This window comes from Molothrus aeneus, chromosome 19 (genome assembly GCF_037042795.1).
Source record: "Molothrus aeneus isolate 106 chromosome 19, BPBGC_Maene_1.0, whole genome shotgun sequence".
In the NCBI taxonomy this organism is placed as follows: domain Eukaryota; kingdom Metazoa; phylum Chordata; class Aves; order Passeriformes; family Icteridae; genus Molothrus; species Molothrus aeneus.
Window position 1 is genome coordinate 4,101,625 of NC_089664.1, and position 20,456 is coordinate 4,122,080.

Consider the following 20,456-nt stretch of genomic DNA (forward strand, 5'->3'; position numbering starts at 1 on the left):
ATCTCTCCTAGGCTCTCTACTAACCTGTCAAAAAAGTCTAACCCCCACATCTGAAATATTTTAAACTTTTCTTTGTAAGTGGATTGCTCGCTGGGCTGATATTGCATCTTATATTTAATATCAATTTTCACAGACTTTCACGAGTTGTCACACTTTATTCCATCTTCCTCTACACAAATATTCCACCCTTGTCTCAATTTTTTGCCACTTCTCTGTCTATGTGGTGTTGATAACACCCAGAAACCCTATGGCTGGATCCCCAGTAACATTTCTTAGTTATCTCCAGGAAGACAGGAGGAGATACATGAATGCACGACCATTTATCAGACTAAATGAAGGCAGGGAGCTTTATTAGAAGGCTCAGAGCTGACTTAAATTAATATTGCCCACTGTGAGGTTTTACAAAGATTTTTTTTTTTCCTGAAACAATAGTCTGCATTGGGAATTCAGCATTGAGATGTTCTGTAGCCAGGCATCAAACAGATATTCAGGCATGACCAGGGCAGGGAGCAGCTCTAAGCCCAGCTCAGGGTGTTTGTGCCTCTCCTTTTTGCTGCTTTTGTGGAGGGGTAGAATTTCTGTGACCACAGCTCTGATCACTCTGTGAATCTCCTTGTGCCTGGCCATGTTCCTGCAATAATTGCAATAAAAGCCCAACCAGATGGATAAAACCTGGGTGTTTGTTCACAGGAGCTTGGCCACAGGTAAACCTGTGCTTACCTGGCATAAGGAAACCTCTGCCACAGCTGAGCTCTTCTCCAGTGCTTGCCAGGGTGAAGCTGGAGCATGGCAGGAGTGCAGAGGCAGAGCCACCCTCTCTAACCAGTGCATTTGAATTATGGGATGTGGAGCATGAAACTGGGCTCAGAATTGCACAAAGTATTCTGTTGGTTTAGGTTTTGGTTTTTTTTTTTTTTTGCCAATTTGACCTGAGCTAATCAGAAGCAATCAAGTCAAGTGGCACTGATGAAACCCATATTCCTCTTTAATTTCTAGCCCACATTATATCTGTCATTACTTCTTTTTTTTTTTTTTTTTTCTTGTTGGCTTTTTTTTTTTTAACAATTTCAAGAAGGGTGTGTAGAAACAAGGCAGTGACCAAGTTTCACTTCCCTTCTTGTTCTCAGAGATGTGGTGTGAGAAGCAGGAGTGGTGCAACACAACTCCTGGCACTGCAGGAGGTTTCTGTCCCCAGGTTTCTCTCTCCATGCTCCTTTCTCCTGCACTCCTGGCCTCCTGAAGATGCCCAGGAGAGGAGCCCTTCCTGTGGGGACACTCCTGGTGCTGCTGCTGCTGGCATTTGTCCCTTCCCCACTGGCAGGCTGCCTCCTGGATCCCTGTTTGGAGGTATGTGAGCTCTGTGTGAGCACAAAATCCTTCTGTTTCTCTCCCTTTGCTTGGGAGGTTTGTGCCTCAAGCCTCTTAGGAAAGCCCAGTTTTATTTTTTTTTCCCTCAAGGTTTTTATCAAGGTGATTGAAGTATTTGAAGTAAATTCTAGTCTCGAAAACATCTGAGAACCAGAACCAGCACCAAGAACTTTTTCTTCTCGTTGGCTTTCTGTACCTCTGAGGGTGCTGCAGTGCAGTTATTATAATAGATTATATTTCCCTTGGAAGGGATCTAAATTTTGTCTAATTTCTACAAAACACAGATTTTTGCCTGGTTTGTGCAGTAGAGTGATTTCACCAAGTACCTGACACGGGCCAACTGCCTTTTGCAAAGTTTTGCTGACAAATATTTGCTTGCAGAATAACTTTGGTTCAAGCTGCCTGGTTTTGTGCAGGGGAAGAGGGCTGAGAGCTGTTCCTGGGCATGCAGTGCAGCCATGAGTGTTTGTCCTGCTGCCTCTCTATCTGTAACCTCAAGGAATGTTGTCCTGTAGTTTTGTCCCAGCTTTAATCAGCCAGAAATGGAGCTCTTCCTGAGGAGTAGGACTGGTTCTATTAGGAGTGAGGAAAATGTTTAGGGTATATAAGATTATTCCCCAAAACTCAAGGCTGCTCCTTTAGAAATGAACTGCAAGGGGGGTGATTCTGCTCCTGCTTTCCTGACAGTGACATTTCCTGGCACTTCATGAAGAGCAGATCTTGACCATGATGGGATCTGCCTCTGTTACAGATCACCCCTAACACAACTTTCAGATGCTCTGGACTGAACATCTCTGGAGTTCCTGATGGAGTCCCAAACACCACCCTGAACCTGGACCTCAGTTTCAGCAATCTGAAATCACTGGGCTCAAATTATTTTGCATCAGTCCCTGAGCTGCAATTTCTGGATCTTTCAAGGTAATGGGATCTATTATGTGGATACTGGTTAATTTTTCTTCACCAGCTGGGTTACAATGGTGCCTTATTTTGGGGTCTATTGGTCTTGGCTGTTTATTTTTTTTTTCTTGTGACTTTGTCCCTGTGTTTGTCATTTTGCACGTCCCCGTGGTGAAGCGATGAACAGCTTTTAGTCCAGTCACTGAGTGCACACCCTCCACTCAGAGCTGGGTCTGTCAGTCTGATCTTGTAGGCTGGAATGTGAGAAGGAGGAGGAAGATGTTTCACTTGTCTGTGAACAAGAAAAATGTCAGACTTTTCACTGTTACAAAAACTCTGAAGTGGAACATCTTGGGTGAGCTGTTTTTCTAATCACAGTTTAAAAAAAAAAATAACATGAAGGTACATTCATTTTCTAAAAGGCTGTGTTAAAATATCAACATATTCTCTTTTGCCTTCTCCTCACATATCTGGGGGAGGAGATGGGGGAGGCCTATTAGCAAATTTGAATTGATGTGTAATTTCCATTGACTTCAGACAACAGTTTCTCTGGGTAAATTGTTTCACTGAGAAATGTCACTCAGCCCCATCACAGCTCTAGCTCCAAAGTGGCTGAGTGGCAGAGCACATGTGCTGTGAGGCACTGCCTGGATCATTAAACTAATTCTGCTGGGATTCACTGCACAATGGATTTGGGTCTCAAATTCTGGATCTTCCCGCATCAAACAAACCTTAGGGGGCTCATTTTCCCCTCTTCCTTTTCTCCTCCAGACCCAGCACAGCCTGGTCTCTGCTCTCTCTGAGCCATCCCCAGATGCCAGCTGCTGACAGAGCTGTGAGCTCTGCCACAGATGCCCTGCTCTGGTGCCAGTGGGGCTGCCCAGGTGTGGCTGAGGTGGCAGGCAGAGGGTGGGGATGTGCAAGGTGTGAGGGAATGCTGGCTCTGGTTGGTTCTTCCATCAGTGATGGTCATCACAATGTCACTTTGGCCTAAACTGATGGCTAGGATTCTTCTTTCCTGCTGCCTGCGCGAATTTTTGATCTTCACCAGGTCTCCAGGTCTCTTGCTTTGAATTTAGGATTAGAGGAGGAGGTGAGAGGAGGTCTCCTGATGGAGGAGAGTTCCCTTTGCACATCCAGGGATGCTTCAGTACAGCAAAGCCAAGCCAGCCCCCAGTATGAGGCTGAGCCTGAGGGTGTCACAGCAGCACTCAGAGAACAAGGAAGGGACAGTATTTCATGCATTTGTATTTTCTTTTCATGCCCAACAGGTGCCACATCCATACAATAGAAGATAACTCCTTTATGGATCTCCATAGACTTTCCACCTTGGTTTTAACTGCCAATTCCCTCCAGCACCTGGGGAAAGCAGCTTTCCATGGCTTAACATCTCTGAAAAAACTGGTTCTGGTGGAAACCAACAGGACCTCTCTGTCTGAGCTGCCTATTGGCCACTTGCATACTCTGCAGGAGCTGAATTTAGGCCACAACAGCATTACTTCATTGAAGCTTCCCAAGTATTTCACCAACATGACCTCCCTCAGGCACCTGAGCTTCTTCTCTAACAGGATCACATCTATCTCCAGAGGAGACCTTGATGCCCTGAGGGAAGGGAACAGGCTCAACCTCACTCTGGTGCTTTCCTTGAACAATATCAAATCCATAGAGCCGGGGGCCTTTGCAGGGATCCACCTTGCTGAGCTGGCTCTCAGGTCTGCTTTTGAGAGCTCCATGATGCAAGCTTCCCTGCAAGGCCTGGCTGGTTTGCAGGTCAGCAGACTCACAGTTGGGGTGTTCAATGACCATGACAGACAGCAGGACTTTGAGAGGGGGCTCTTGGATGGACTGTGCCAGGTGCAGATGGAAGAGTTTGTCCTGATCTGCCTCAGGGACTTTGACGATGACACAGACACTCTCTTTGACTGCATAGGCAACGTCTCCACTATTCGCTTGGTGGACCTGGGACTTGAGCAGATATCCCAGGTTCCTGTGGGGTCTAAAGTGAAGCAGCTGGAATGCAAGAAATGTGGTTTTGATGATGTGCCCGCCCTGAAGCTGTCGCTTTTCAAGGAGCTGAGAGTGCTTCGTATTACCAAGAACAGAAGTCTCAAAAACTTCAAGCAGAAGTTTGAGGGTCTCAGTAACCTGGAGGTCATAGATTTGAGTGAGAATAGACTCACCTTCAGCAGCTGCTGTTCCCCTCAGTTTCGAAATTGTTCAAATTTGAAACACTTGAACTTAAGCTTCAATTCTTATATCAGATTGACTGGAGATTTCATTAATGTGGAGAATTTGTTATATTTGGACCTTCAGCACACAACCTTATTTGGTCCTGGCTCCTACCCCGTCTTTCTGTCCCTTCAGAGACTGATTTACCTTGATATTTCCTACACCAAAACCGAAGTTAAATCCCAGTGTACATTTTGTGGCTTGAACTCTTTGCAAGTGCTCAAGATGGCAGGAAACTCCTTTGCAGACAATAAGCTGGCAAACAACTTCAAAAACCTAAGTCACCTGCACACCTTGGATATTTCAAGCTGCAAATTAGAACACGTGGATCAAAGTACTTTTGATGCCCTCTCTGAGCTAAAAGAGCTAAACATCAGCAACAATAAGCTCCTGACTTTTGATCCTGGAGTCTACCAGCCACTCCAAGCCCTCAGAGTCCTGGATTTCAGCAGAAACCAGCTGACTGTTCTGTTGGACTCAGCCAGGGAAATCCTGCCTGACAGCCTGCTCCTGTTGGATATCTCTCAGAACCTGTTTGATTGCTCCTGTGTGTACCTGGACTTTCTGATATGGATCAAGGAGAAGCAGGAGCTGCTGCAGAACGAGGAGCTGATGCTGTGCCACACTCCCTCGTATGTGGCCAACGTCAGCCTGCCAACCTTTGATCTGTCCTCCTGCCACGTCAATGCAGGCAAAGTTGCCTCCTCTGTGGTTGTGTTGCTCTGTGTGGTGGTGCTCCTCTTACTGGTTTACAGGTACTACTTCCAGCTCTACTACTCCGTGGTGCTGCTCAGTGGCTGCAAACACTACGCAGAAAGAGGTGACACCTACGACGCCTTTGTCATCCACTCCAGCAAAGACCAGGAATGGGTGACAAAGGAGCTGGTGGAACCCCTGGAAGGAGGAAGACCTCCCTTCCACCTGTGTCTGTACTACAGGGACTTCCTGCCAGGGATACCAATTGTCACCAATATCATCCAGGAGGGATTTCTCAGCAGCAGGAATGTCATCGCAGTCATCTCCGCTGACTTCCTGGAGAGCAAGTGGTGCAGCTTTGAGTTTGACATTGCCCAGTCCTGGCAGCTGGTGGAGGGCAAGGCTGGGATCATCATGATTGTGCTGGAAGATGTGAACAAGGACCTGCTGAGGCAGAGGCTGGGGCTGTCTCGGTACCTGAGGAGGAACACCTACCTGGAGTGGAAAGACAATGAAATAAGCAAGCACATCTTCTGGAGGCAGCTGACAGGAGTGCTGATGGAAGGCAAAAATTGGAATCACGAGGAGGCAAAACTCATGTGAAGAGAAAGAAGGGTTCTTCCTGCCCTGTCTGCCATCCTGGCCTGATGGATGGTGTTTAGAAGTTGGTTCTTCTTGTCGCTATAGGACACGAAAGAACACAAGCGCACACCGCTGTTCTCAAGGTGAAGAAAAAAGGGAAGTTTATTTTCTGACTCCAACATTTACAGTTTTCCAAGAGTGACAGTGGATTGGAAGGTGACAGTGCCACCTCTCCAATGACACTGGACAAACCAACAGCCCATCGACTTTCTTCTCCTCCATAAAGGAATGCAAAACAATGAGTTATTTACAGAAAGTGTGTGAGAAAGCTTGCTACAAGAATGTAAACATCAGAAGGCTTAGAAAATCTTAAAGAATCAGGGCGACACTTCTGTTGCTGTCCAGAGTCAGAATGAGTGGATGGAAGCACTGCCACATCACTACAGAAATCCCTGCCTTGCTGGTCAGCTCCTCTCAAGGAAATTTGCCAGTTGAGGAGTGACAAGGGCCACAAGAGCTGCCTGAGCTCAGTGTTTGGCCGTGGCTGTCACCCATAGGTGGCCCAACAATACCTCAGGTTTGGTGGGTGCAGGAACAGACCAATGCTCTGACTGTCATCTGGCTGCTTCTGAAACTGGATTTGGGTCTTGGGATCATTTACTCAGAAGAACTTCACAGTCTGTTGCTTTGAGTGGACCCCAGAATCTCAAAGGCTGAGGAAAGACACAGGATTTTCAGCTCTACAAACTTTGTGAAACAGAAACAAGGCTTGGATTCTGAAAGTCTTGTGCCTGCCTCCATGGGCACCATGACTCAGGCCACAAACCCTCCAGGGAGCAATGGGGCATCCTACAGCCCAGCTGGCAGCTGCTCAGGGAACCTGAGTACTTTTGGCATCAGGGAGGGAGGGTTCTTTGGTTGGGAAATTTGCCCAAGATGTTTCTTTCAGTTTTCTTTAGACCAAGGCCAAATATTGAAACCATCACCTGAAAATCTTACTTATATCCAGATTATATAGCATTTGAGAGTGCATTTTGGAGTTTGCTTGGGGACGACAAGAAATGGGTTAACACCTCTAAACTGAAATATTTCTTTGCTCCCACTGCTTCTCCTCATCCAGTGTTTGTGGATATGCCCTAAACAAGCAAAACTGAGCCTGAACGAAGTGTTTTGATGTTTACAGACAGCCAGTTCTAGATTAAGATTTTTCACTCTCTGGACCAGCCTTAATTGACTGTTGGAAGGTGCTGCAAGAGCCTCCAGGGTTTGAAATGGGGTTCAGATCTGCCTGTCTGTTTCCCCAGGGGTCAGCTCCCACCTGGGACAGCACTGAGTGGGGGAGTTTTGCTTTTGTTTCACGGAGAACGTGCCTGGCATTTTGCAGGGAGAGCAGATAGAGGTGAAAAGTCTGGGTTAGCTGAACTAAAGGACCCCAGCAGTGTCCTGAACCAAGGGAAGGAAAGTCTGAATGCCATGGAATCCCAACACAGAGCACACCATTGATGTGTGGGACAGGGCATGGGACAGGAGTATTGCTCTGTTTTTGCCAAAGGCTTTGGTTGGGTTGGGTAATTCATCACTGGTTTACTGAATTACTGAATTAGCACTGAATGTGTTAATCTGGTGTTAATCTTGCAAATCCTTCTCTGATCAGGGATGTTCTGCAGAGGTAAAACAAAAGCAACTGAGTGGTGAATCAGACCTGATGTTTATCCACTCCCTTCTCTGAGCACCAGACAGGGACATTTCCATGGAAGCAGGGTCAGGGATCAACGTCAGACATGGTTGGGCAGAGAGGGAGAGCCAGTTCCAGGCCTTGTGCTGGCAAAAGTTGAATCACAGCTCCCTCTCTATGTGCTGTGTCAGACAAGACTACCAAAACCCCCCACAGCCCTCCCTAAGCTTCTTTTGTGACCCAGGAGATGAAGATTTAATAAAACTACTCTTGATGCTGCTTTCCTTTGCCCAGAGAGTTTGTTCTGCATCTGCTAAATCCCATTCCAGCAATTCCCAAAATGAAGATCTCCTCACCTCTGCTGGCATTGATGGGTCCTGCAGATCTTCCTCCTCGCTCTTCCACCCTCACCTTCCTCCTCCTCCTCCTCCAGGAGGCTGCTGGGGATGGTGGGGGACAGAGAACCTCGAGGTTCACTGCACTGAGGCCAAAGGAGAGCACAGTGGACAAAGCAAAGCTTGAATTTCAGCAGCTCCAAGTTAAATTGGGAAACAAAAGAGAAAAAATTAAACAGAGTGGGAGTTTCTGCTCCTGAATTGAGCAGCACTGAAGGTGCATTTCTCCTTCACTCTTTCTCTCTGTGGCTCCTCTGCAAACAATTCAGTGGATGTGTATTTCTGGCACAAAGCACAGAGTCCTATGATTCTTGATTGTAATTATAACAATGAGTTTCAGAAAGCCTGTGAGTGGTTCTGGGCATTTATAAAAGGGATTTAGGACAGTATTGTTTAAAAAGTGGTTTTTTTGAATATCAAAGCAATTTTAGGAGAGCTGGAGTGATGCTGAGACGAGGCTCCCACCAGTACAATTATAAAAGAAACTGGTCACTTGTTTTTCTCTTCCTATTCAGAGTCTCCACAGCAGACATGAATACCTGAGTTGCCCCTGGCTTCCTTATTGTCCAAGGAAAAGCCACAAACCCATCATAGCTTCAGCTGCCCCTCTGTGGTCCCTTCCAGCCAGACCCCCTCTGTAATTCTGTGACCTGCCCAGACAGTGCTGAGGTTTATGAGTCCAAGATGGACAAGGCTGTGTGAAGGATTGTATTTTCACCACTTACCCAGCAGAAAAACTGTACATCTATTTTTGGAAGGCTCCAAACAGCTTTCCCCAATACTATAAATGGGGGAATATTGTGACAGCTTTCACAGGGGTCTGAGGATGAGGGAAGAGATGAGGATCTGACTCCATGTTTCAGAAGGCTGATTTATTATTTTATGATATATATTATATTAAAACTATACTAAAAGAATAGAAGAAAGGATTTCATCAGAAGGCTGGCTAAGAATAGAAAAAGAAAGAATGATAACAAAGGTTTGTGGCTTGGACAGAGAGTCTGAGCCAGCTGGGCTGTGATTGGCCATTAATTAGAAACAACCACATGAGCCCAATCCCAGATGCACCTGTTGCATTCCACAGCAGCAGATAACCATTGGTTACATTTTGTTCCTGAGGCCTCTCAGCCTCTCAGGAGAAAAAATGCTAAGGAAAGGATTTTCCATAAAGTGTGTCTGTGACAGAATATTGTGATTCCCAGAGAAACACACATACTCATTTGCCTTCATTGTAGGAAGCAAATATCCAAAGGAAAACTCATCATTCTCGTGTTTCCAAAGCTGCTGGATGCACTGTTTGAAACTGCCCACTCTGCATCAAGTGGCTTTGATAGGATTTACTCACTGGGTGAAAAAATGAGCAGCCAAGCAAACACCCCTGCAGCTCTGCACTCATCTCTCGTACAAATATCTGAAAATATTCCAGTTATTACAGCATCTCTTTTGCCCAGGTCATACAAACAGATGGAGACAAAGCTCCAAAGGGCTGTTGCATCCCAGCTACTCCATTTGCAGTGGGGGCATGCCCTGATTTCCCTCTGAGCTTCATTTAACCCATGCAAAATGCCAGGAGAGCTGCAGCTCTGGACTCCCTTGCCTTGTGGAGGGTGCTCTGAGCAGAGCATGCCCTCATTAGTGTGATTGCCCTGGTGCTCTGTTGGAATCCAAAATGCAGGGAATTCTCACAACTTTGGGCCTGGAAGCCAAAGCTTAGAATTAAACCCAGGATTTGATCTGAGACCTTGGAAAAGGCTTCCAAACTGAGGTGCTAGAAGTGAGAATGTGGATTTATAGATTAAAGCAGAGACATGTTAAGCTAAGTAAAGGAAATTTTAGAGTTTTAGAGTTTAAGATATAGAAAAAAATAAAAGTAGTTACAGAGATAAGGAGTTTAGAATGCAGTGCTGGAGGTTTGTGTGCCATAACATGATTGGCTAAGAAAGATTACCCTGTAGGATGACTCCATAAGACAAAATATTTGAGAATTGGGTCAAAACCAGAAATATCCTTGTTGGCAGTGTTTTATTGGTCAATAAATCCTTAAAAAGGTCCTGTAACTAAGGGTCCTGTGACCTTCTGAGCCATGGGGTAAAGATGTGAGATGAGCTCACCCTTCCTGCCCGTGTAGAAGACAAGAAAAATAAATCCCATAATCAAAAACAATTCAGAGGTCCCATCTCTAACTCATTCAAAACTCCTCAAGAAGTCCCCACAGTGCTCCCCACAGTGCAGCAGCTGGGAAAGCTGGAAACCAGAGCCATGTGCAGCCCTTCCCACCTGGGTCTGTCTGGCCGCAGGAGCAGCACTGCAGGAATGCTCCCCTGCCCCCCTGAGCAGCAACACAGATTTCCAGTGTCACTGAAAAACCCAGCAGAACAAGGAAAAGCAGCTGCTTTCCCTGGGCCCACTGGTACTTGACAGGAACAGGTTGAAACTTCTCAGGGAGAAGGTTTGTCCTCTGGGAAATGCTATTTTGTATGTGGTTTCTGCAATTTAATGAGGTAGCGTGGTGAGTCTATGGAATGGGAATTGTCACAGCAGAGTTTCTGGTTTGCTGTTGCATGTAATTTTGGAACAGATATTTTTTTATGGAAACAGTGATTTTAAAAAATGGTTTGGAGGGGCTGAAAAAGTGTTTTCTAATAAAAGTGAAATTGCTCCACAATGTCATTTTAAAAAATGTCTGCTTAGGCTTATGCTGTTGTTTTTCAGAGTACCTTTTCATTTTAAAATTTGTTTCTATTTCCACAATCTGAGTAGCCTCCTAAAGCAACACCAAAATGTAAAAATGGTTTCCACACACCCAAAAATAAAAACCCTGGACTTCATTTTGTGGGAATTTTTTGTTTTGTTTTTATTTTTGGTTTTATTTTCTTGTTTTGTTTTGTTTTCTTTTTGGTTTTTTTAGGGTTTTTTTTTTTTTTTTTTTTTTTTTTTTTTTTTTTTTTTGTAACATGCTGGAAACCATGTTTGGCAAAATGCAAATTCCTCATCTATGACAGTTCTTCCCATGACCCTCTCAGAGTCAAACCTTCACCCACCTGTGCCCCACGTGCAGTTCAGGCAGCAAAAGCCACTGAGGAACCCCTGGAATGAATTTCACTAAGTGCCTTTTGCAAAACATTTCGAGTAGGTGCAGTGGATCGATAGGAGCTGCCTGAGAGCAGCTGAACAGGGGAGGAAAGAAGCAATTCCTTAATCAGTTGTTCCTTGCCATGCCCAGCTCAGGCTGGGAACGGGGACAAACGACAGCAAAGCACGAATTGCAGAGAGGAGCCCATCTGCCAGGAGCCCTCACCTTCCTCAGCCTCAAGGTCACCCAGAGGGCACAGTCAATAATTCACCAGCCTGGACCTCCCTGTGCTGCTCTGAACACGCAGAGAAACTTGGCACAACTGAGGGCAGCTCTGCTGAAACACCTGAAGGTCACCATGATATTTTCTGAAAAATCCCTTCACTGGGATTTCTTCTCCTGGGAAGCTGGGAAGCTTCAGCTTGTCCCTGTTTTGCTGCTTTGGAATGTGATTTGGAGATTGTTTATCCAGCATGTGAATTGTTTTTAATTAATGACCACTCCCGGTCCAGCTGTGTCAGACTCTCTGAGTCTGTCATGAGTTTTTATTATTCATTCTTGTTAAGCCTTCTGATGTCTCCTTTCTCTTTCTTTAGTATAGTTTTAGTATAACATTAATATCATATCATACCATATCATAAAATAATAAATCAGCCTTCTGAGAACATGGAGTCAAATTCTCATCTCTCACTTCGCCCTGGGGACCCCCACAAACACCACACCTGAAAAGCAAGAAAAAGGAAGGAAATGAAGAGGGAAGGTACAAGTGCAGGATCTCAGGGTGGGAAAGAGGCCCCAGTTTAGCTGGGTGGGTCCCAGGGTTTCCAGCACTAACCAAAGAACCTACATATTGTGGTGAGCCTCTAAATGCTACTTTTTTCATAATGATAATCAGAGGGATAGAAATGAGCATGGCATGGGTCCCAGCCATGTTCTGAAGGGGACAGAATGGAGCCCTTGGGGTCCAGCAGGGACAGGTGACTGGCATGAAAGAACCTCAGCATCTCTGGAGGGCACAAGAAGCCCAGCCCAGCCCTGCCTTGGTGCCTGCCAGCCTTCCCCAAATACAGAGGGAGCGACCTGTGGTCACACACCTTCTGTGTGACCAAACCCTTGAGCAAGTCTACAAATCAAACAGCAGGGAGAGGATATTCAAACCCCACACTTCCAAAATCCTTCCACCAGAGCTGTTCAGAATACATTTATTATTGCTGATGGGGCATGCTCAGCTGAGGTAAAGGGTCACCCCATGGGACTGGGGCCCAGGGCCCTGCAGCCAGAGGATTTCCAAGGATAAACCTGCAGCTCCCCTGCCTGCAGCTCCTCAATCCCTTATCGCTGCATCTTGAGTGCTACTGCGCAAATAACAATAGGGTATTGTTAGGCAAAAGAGATTTAATTGCAGCCTACACTCCCTGAGAGGGTAAGATCGGCTTTTCTCCAGATCTAATCTTCATTCTTCATCTTTTCTTCTCTGCCTCTCATCCCTTCCCTCTCCTGGAAGTTTCTCTTTTCTGTCTTTCCCTGCCAGCAGCAAGTGACCAACCTAAAATGTAAGAAAGAGGGAGGGGCGTCCTTGTCACTTCCTCTTTTTCTACAATTTTGAATAGCCTCTAAATCCTTTGGAGTGTTATGTCCCACAAGAAAGGATTAGCAGTAATTCCCCTGCCATCTCTTGCTTCCAACGCTCAGACAATTCATCCTCCTGAGATCCCCTAAACTCACCGCTGAATTCATTAACCAGAGGACACGGAGCAGCCTTGGGGAGAGTGACATCCCGTGTCCCCCCTCCCTACCCCTGCTGCTCCAGCTGAGCACACCACGGGCTCCTGGATCAGCACTTCTGCTCCTTGATGACCCAAAACAACCCCAAACTTGCCCGATGTGGGATGCTCTGGATATTGCTCGATGTGGGATGCTCTGGGTGCTTCAGATCCCCCCTGGAATTCCCTCTGGCTCCTGGATCAGCACTTCTGCTCCTTGATGACCCAAACCAGCCCCAAACTTGCCCGATGTGGGATGCTCTGGATATTGCTCGATGTGGGATGCTCTGGGTGCTTCAGCTCCCCCCTGGAATTCCCTCTGGCTCCTGGATCAGCACTTCTGCTCCTTGATGACCCAAAACAACCCCAAACTTGCCTGATGTGGGATGCTCTGGGTGCTTCAGCTCCCCCCTGGAATTCTCTCTCCATGTCTCACCATGGCTGTGGTGGGAGCCTGTGCCCCTCCCTGCTCCCACACTTCAATCCCTCCGTTTTCTTTCCCCAGTTTGCTGGGAAGGGCTCTCTGCCACCCCTGCCTGGCTCTGGATGCTGCCAGGCCCCCTCAGATGGTGAATGCTGCCTGTGATCTCTGCCCTGCTCTGCTTTCCTGTGGGTGAAATGGGGTTCACAGCCTGCACGCTGTGATTTACAGGAGTGCAGCACTAACAGACAGGCACAGTCTAGATCAGAGCCTGTGAAAATTCACTTTCTGTGCCTCAACTCCATATCTCTCGGTCTGGGATTTGGAAATCCTCCCCTACAGTTCTCCCCTAGGCCAGCACACATCTGTCTGAAGCCAGAGCCCTCCATCCCCTTTCCTGTCACTGGTTCTATTTGTGGTCACTTCAGTTTTGCTTTTTTTAGGGGAAATAAGTGCCCTAGAGTAGCACAAAGAAAAAGAGCAGCATTTGGTCCCCACACCCCACTTTGCAGTTCTGTTTAGCAGAAAAGCCTTCCCTGCCCAGATATTTCTTCCTGCCATCTCTTCTCTCATACTGTAAATATTAAAATAAGCTGTTAATAAGAAAGCCCACAGGCTTCCCCTGAGATTGTGGCCCACATCTTTCTGTCCTGCATGGCGTCAGCAGCTCTCAGTTCCCCACCTTTTGCCTCATCCAGTAGCCTGGATTTTGCTGGGTGCTGAGCACCCAGCCCCACTCTCTGCTCTGCTGTTCCCCAGCTCTCAGTGCCCCAGCGAGGATTCAGGATTCACCCCCCAGCCTCAGCCAGCAGCTGAGCTGTGCTATTCAGAGCCCTGATGGGAATTGCAGGATGTGTCCCTGCCACCCTCTGCTCTGGCTGGGCTGATGGCCTCAGGGCTCCCCTGGGTGATGGGGAGGTGCTGTGGGCTCTGGAGGTGCCCTCCTGTCACCTCTGGGGCAGTGACAGGGAGAGAGGGATGACAAAATGCTGGGACTGAAGCCTGAGCCAAATGTGTGAAGTTTCTTGCCCTCCTTGATAGCCATTTCTCCTGGAAAATAATAATAAAAAAAGAATGTTTTATAAAGAGCATCATGAAAGCAAAGTATATCACGATTTCAGAGTGAGCAGACAGCAAGAGAGATAGGAGCATCCCCTTGGATTTGCCTGCCTGAGGTTATTTACCTCAGGAAGCTCCTGAATAAAAGATACAAAAATACAGCAGAAAGTAGTATTATTTGCTCATTTCAAAGCATGATGGGAGGCAGAAAAACATTATAAGGGGTATCTTTGAGTCTTGCCAGCCTGGATTTGTCAGGGCAGCGTTTTCATGGAGCGCTCTCCGGGTGACCCAGTTTCTGAGACACAGACACAGACACACACACACGTCCACACACACAGAGCCCAGCCACAATCCACAACTTTAATAGCTCTGTGACATACAAAGGAGATTTTGATGCAAAGTGGAGCTGACAGAGAAGTGGAAGAAGTATCTGGTTTTTTTTTTTTTTTTGCCTTTTTTTTTTTTTTCCATCCAGTGCCAAGCCAAGATTACAGTCAAGGTGGTTTCAACCTTCAGCAAGGACTGATGCTACCCTGGGTTCTGCTTTTAATGACATTTAGCAAAAAGCAGCAGCTCGGGGAGGGGGAACAAGGGTTTTCTTTTCAGGAGGAATTTACTTGGGCTGTCAGGATTAAAGGCATGAAGGGAATGCATATGGGGCTGCAAAGGGGGCTTAATGGCTTTGCTGCTGGTGAGGACAGCACAGCTCTGAGACAAGGGGTGCCAGGCCTGTCAGGCAGCTGATAAAACATCTGTGGACATGGGAGGGGGCAGTGAAGAGATGTCATGGGAGTGTGGTCATGCTGGGGTGACTGTCACCTGTGCTTTCCTGGCTGTGGGGACATGAAGGTGTCGTTATGTAGCAATAATCTCTGTTTCAGAAAGCATCCCCCCATGTTGGAACCCAGGAAATTCCTCTGGCTGCCCTGGAGGGCTCGAGACCCTGCCAGGGGGCTCAGAGACCTTGGCACAGAGCCCAAGACCCCCGTGCCTTTGATTGTGATCCATGGAAAAACAATTACCAACATTTATATGAAGAATTACAAGTCAAAAGAGTTTAAGTATAATGATAGTGAATTCATCACAGGGTGAAAAAAAAATAGATTTTTGAGGTTTTTAGAATGGGGGCTCAGGATCCCAATATGGAGGAATTTGGGTGTGCCTTGTGCTTTTTCCTCCTTCTTCCCAGCCTCCATCTTCTGGTGATGCTGGCATTTTTAGATTGGTTTAGAGCAGAGACAGACTGTCTAACATAGGTGTTGGGTATTGGGAAGTTATGGTAAATAATGTACACGTAGTTTTTAGTATAGAAAAGATAAGACTGCCCTGGGGTGGCCAGTGTGCCTCTGTCTGACCTCCTGAATGGACCTGGGCAGTCTCTTTTCTCAGCCCAGCAGTTGAAGAAGGAGTCAGAGCTCTTCAGTTCTTGTTCTCAAGGTTGTTCATTGTTTCTTATCTATAAAAATCTTTCTCTGGCCTGACCAGGTCTGTTCAGCAGGACAGTTCCAGGCACTCTGCCTGCCCCCAGGGCAGGGTTATGTCTTTATACTAAAAACTACCTGTACAATGTTTACAATTCCTTTCCAATACCCATCACCTGTGTTAGACAGTGAGCTTCTACTCTAAACCAATCCCAAAGTGCCACCATCACAGCAGAAGATGGAGGCCAAGAAGAAGAAGGAGAAAGGCTGGACATGCCCAGATTTCTCCATCTTCCTTCCTGAACCCCCACTCTAAAAACCCCCAAAAAATCGATTTTTCTCCCCATGACAAGCTAACTAGTATTCTACTTAGACTTTCATGGCTTGCAGATCCTCATATAAGGTTGGTATTTTTTTTCCATGGGTCATAATCAGACCCACAGGTGTCTTGGGCTCTGTGCCAGGGTCTCTGAGCCCCTGGCAGGGGTCCTGGCAATCCAGGACAGCCAGAGGGATGCACTGAATCCTGACACTGGGTGATGAGTGCAGAGCCATGTCATGGCATGCAGTGGGGAAATGCAGCCTTGAGCTCCAATTTCTCTGCTGAGATGGGAAATCCTCTCCCCCCTGCAGCTGCAGGGGACAGCACCCACCCAGGGACTGACCAGGGTGCTGCTCAGCCAGCAGCCCAGGGACCCTCTCCCCTGTGGGATGAACCCTCTGGGGGCTCAGAGCAGAAGCACCAGGCACCACCCAGGCTGCTCTCCACGCCTGGGTGTGATGGAGCAGTGGCAGCTCCGTGCTTTGTGGCTGCTCTTTGCATCTGTTACACAAACATGGCTCAGGGAGGTGGCAGCAATGTGTGTCCCCCTGACACCCAGAGAATAAAGTGATATTGCTGTGAAAATGAGGCTGCTGCTGCACAGCTCAACTCTGAACCTTCCCTCTGCCAAGCAGCTATGATTAGAATCTCATCGCGCTCTCTGCTGCACGGCACCTGCAGAAGAAATTCCCACCCAGCAGCACAGAACTATTTTTAAAGGCCTTTTTCCAACAGGCTGGGAAATGGGGATGGTGAGAATCCTGCTGGTTCTGTGGAATTCTTTCAACCCCCACCTTGCAGAAGGGCATGGAGCTAGACTTGGGGAATGTGAGTCAGAGAAAAGAAGAGGCAGAATCTTCTTGCCAAGTCTGAAGCTTGTGCCAGCTCCTTGCCTTGGGAGGCTGAATTTCAGCATCTTCTGGGTCTGTTGAGGGTTTTATTGTTTTTGGTTTTTTTTTTCAGGTTTGCTGTACCTGACTCAGCGAGACACCTCCAGCTGTCAGAGAGATTTGTGTGCTTTGAAAAGAGGGGCACAGGGGTCCATGGCATGGGGCTTGTGGGCAGGAATTTATCCCAGGGCTGTGGGAAGGGGTTGCCTGCAGCTTCTGGGCACCACAGAGTAAGAGGGGAGGGAAGCAAACAGGCAGAGAAGACCAAGAGGCTGAAAGAGTCAAGTCCTTGGGGTGTGGGATATGATGAGCTGTGAGTTCTGGGCTGTCAGAGCCAAAAGGGTTTGTTCACCTACATTTTGGAGGTGAATAAATGTACCAAGAAGCCTCAGAAGTGTCTGGGGATGGAGAGGGAGTGGGAAGTGTGGGCTGGTGGAAGCAAAGCCCCACTGTCCTCTTGATATGCTGCTCATGGATGGGGTTTGATGCTGTTCAAACATAATTTGCTCTCCCTCTCTGAATAGAACCAGGGAAATGTATTACATTTATCTTCATAAAACAAGGGGTTTTGGAAGCACTGGAACAGAGGAATTCTGGTTTTCCATGGTTGTCTCCTGTGTGGATTCTCTGGCTGAGCTCATATCACACCCTGGGGCAGGGATGGAAGATGAAGGGCAATGGCAGAAAGGGCTCATTGGAGAACATCCCCCTTCAGAAAGCTTGCTAGGATTTCATTCCTCAGAGATGCTTCTTCTTCCATCAAATCTGATTGCAGGCCAGCAGGTTTGGAAAGCTACTGTGCAGTGCCCATGGGGCAACAATCCCAACCTGGTAAACCTTCTTTCCATGGGGAATTATATTAAAAAAACCCCATAGAACTGACCTGAAATCCCTACAGATTATTTACCATTATACCCCACAGTGTTTGACCCACATATCTGTGCTTTTCATGCTGGCACTTAGCACCAGGGCTCTGGAGATTGGCATTAACCTGAGCAAAAGTCCCACTTAGGAGGTACCATGGACCACACAGGCTGCAGGTGGAGCATGCAGCATTAAATTGATGTACTCAGCCACAAAACCACTTCCCATTTTGTATAATACAGGCCAACAGGGATTTGAGAAATGTCCCCTTTCTGTATAGAAAGACTATTTTTAAAATTGAGCAGTAAGTTAGTCCTCTATTGACTTTCAATTTCCATCCTCTCCCATTTCCATAGCAACTCTGGCCATTTATGCATTTATCTTCATATTTAACTTTCCTCTCTCATATAATTTCAAGTGGACTCAAGTGCTACCAAAGGGTTAAACCAGTCTTTCAAACACCTGCCTGTTTTGAAGCAATTACTTGAAAATGCATATAGGTATGTATATTTATATATACACTAGGCTGAATTGACAAGTTTGTGGTTTAATGAAAAGTGTCGCTGGAATATTTGCCCTGAAAAACCCTTCAGGGCAATAACAAGAACGAGTCACAGCCTCTCTCCTCTCACCTTTCCTATGCCTGTGCTCAAAATTCTCCTCTGGAATCTAAACTTGCAGCTGTGAGAGCTGTGGGGTTGGCTGGGGATTGGCTGAGCTCAGGATTTGGCATTTTGGGCTGGTTTTCATCTGCTTTTGTTGTTGGGTTTTTTTGGTTTGTTTTGGTTTGGGTTTTGTGTGTTTTTTGTTGTTGTTGTTGTTGTTGTTGTTGATTTTTGGTTTTTTTTCTTTTTTGAAGTATTTGTATGTGTATTTGGGAACAGTCAGAAGGCAGCAGCCCTTCACAAACTTTGTGCTTCTGGGCTTGGGGCAGAGATGTGAGCTCACCGTGACCATTGGCAGTGCACTGGTAGAGTTGTCCCAAGGATCTGGAGGGGTTTTGGTGGGAATGCAGTGACCTCCTCTGGGACTTTGCTGTCCAAGAGAGCAGCCAAGCAAGTGGTGACCTTAGGGAATGTCCATGCCTGACACCAGAGACCCCCTCCAGGCAGACATCTTTTATGGAAAATCCTTTCCTTAGGATTTTTTCTCCTGAGAAGCTGAGAGGCCTCAGGAACAAAATGTAAGCAATGGTTATCTGCTGCTGTGGAATGCAACAGGTGCATCTGGGATTGGTCTCATGGGGTTGTTTCTAATTAATGGCCAATCACAGCCCAGCTGGCTCGGACAGAGAGCCCAAGCCACAAGCCTTTGTTATCATTCTTTCCTATTCTATTCTTAGCCAGCCTTCTGATGAAATCCTTTTTTCTATTCTTTTAGTATAGTTTTAATGTAATATATATCATAAAATAATAAATCAGCCTTCTGAAACATGGAGTCAGATCCTCATCTCTTCCCTCATCCTCAGACCCTGTGAACACGGTCACACCCCTCCAAGCAGGCATTGCTGGCTGAGCTCCTTGGAGAGCAGATTGAAGTCTTGGTACTGTCTGTATGAGGCACTGGGAAGAAAGCTTTGAGGTCAATAATTCTCTTCTAATTCCACACTTGAAATTCCCTCCCTATATTTTCACGGAGTGTTTTGCAGTGGTTTTTTTGCAGTTTTTTTAGCTGCAAACTCGTGTGGGATTTTCATGCTGGGACTCTCTTGACTCTCAATTTCCATCGTTATCCTGCCTCTTCCCTAGTGCCTTCCCAGCCCTCCTCCATCCAGATCATTATTTTTACATGGGAAAAATATCCCCCTGTCCCCAAGAAAACATGGATGGCTTCATTGCAGCACAGAAAAAATTTCCTGTTTCCCTGCAGTGCTGGTGACACATTCCAGGGGAGCACAAGGTGACCAGGCTGTTCTGGGACAGCTCTGTCACCCTGGCTCTGTTTACTCAGAACCTGCACAAGGACCTGCCCAACTGACCAAGCTGCTGAAGTGCCACAGGCATTTTAAAATTTTTATTTTAATGGGCCTGAGAGTCTAAATCTCATTGACTTTCAAATGTGCAGATCAATGCACAATGCCCTGGCAAGGCAGGATGGTTTCCTACAGAATGTCCTCCTGCACCACCCTCATTCTGCTCCAGCAGCTTGGGATTCAGGTCTGATCTGCTCCTACTGGGGGATTTCTGCTGGGTCCCACAGCCAGAGCTTCCAGTTTTGTGCAAGGATAGGAGGAGTGAGCAACTGGTGGAACTGTTGAAGTTATTTAAGTGCCTAATTCCCGTTGAAACCTGCTTAGATGCACTTGAAAATCCTCTTAGAGCACCTTCCTGCACCTTTAAGCACCTGAACACCTTTGAAAATGCATTCTTTGATTATTTAGGGATTGAAGGGCAGAGTTTCCACAGGATTTGTGCTCCTAACTCACTTGCTGCTCCTGAAAGAAATCTCTGGTTTTGTCTGTGTTGTGTTGATGTCCCATGTCACCTTCTCCTTTCATTGCATCACTGGTGTTGTTCCTTGGGGAAGGACTCTAAATAATTCCTCCCCCTGCCTTACTGTTGACACCTTCCTGAGTATTTGCAGGGCATTATTAAATCACCTCTTTACTCATCCTTTATCTGAGCTGTACATAATTAGTTCCTTTAATCTTTCTTCATAGGTCAATCCTTCTAAACCCTTAATCATCTTTATCTCCTTTTGCTGGAGCCCCTCCAATTTGCTGACAATTTTTTTTTCTTCTTCATTTTATTTTGCATCAAGGAGCAACAAAACCTCCAAGTTCCAAGGGCTCTCTGGGC

General features: G+C 46.6%; 1 protein-coding gene across 1 annotated transcript; it reads left to right on the plus strand.

Annotated features, from left to right (window-relative positions):
• Positions 1-1,242: 1,242 nt before the first annotated feature.
• Positions 1,243-5,793, plus strand: TLR4 (toll like receptor 4). Its single transcript, XM_066563021.1, has 3 exons — positions 1,243-1,347; positions 2,120-2,286; positions 3,537-5,793. The coding sequence occupies exons 1-3, from the start codon at positions 1,243-1,245 to the stop codon at positions 5,791-5,793; spliced, it is 2,529 nt and encodes an 842-aa protein (XP_066419118.1).
• The last annotated feature ends 14,663 nt before the right edge of the window (positions 5,794-20,456 follow it).

What these genes read in the sequence shown, in the direction of transcription:
- TLR4 (XM_066563021.1), top strand. Translation starts at nt 1,243, where the DNA reads ATGCCCAGGAGAGGAGCCCTTCCTGTGGGGACACTCCTGGTGCTGCTG. An exon ending in TCCTGGATCCCTGTTTGGAG is followed by an intron (nt 1,348 to 2,119) that starts GTATGTGAGCTC and finishes CCTCTGTTACAG; the next exon opens with ATCACCCCTAACACAACTTT. An exon ending in CAATTTCTGGATCTTTCAAG is followed by an intron (nt 2,287 to 3,536) that starts GTAATGGGATCT and finishes CATGCCCAACAG; the next exon opens with GTGCCACATCCATACAATAG.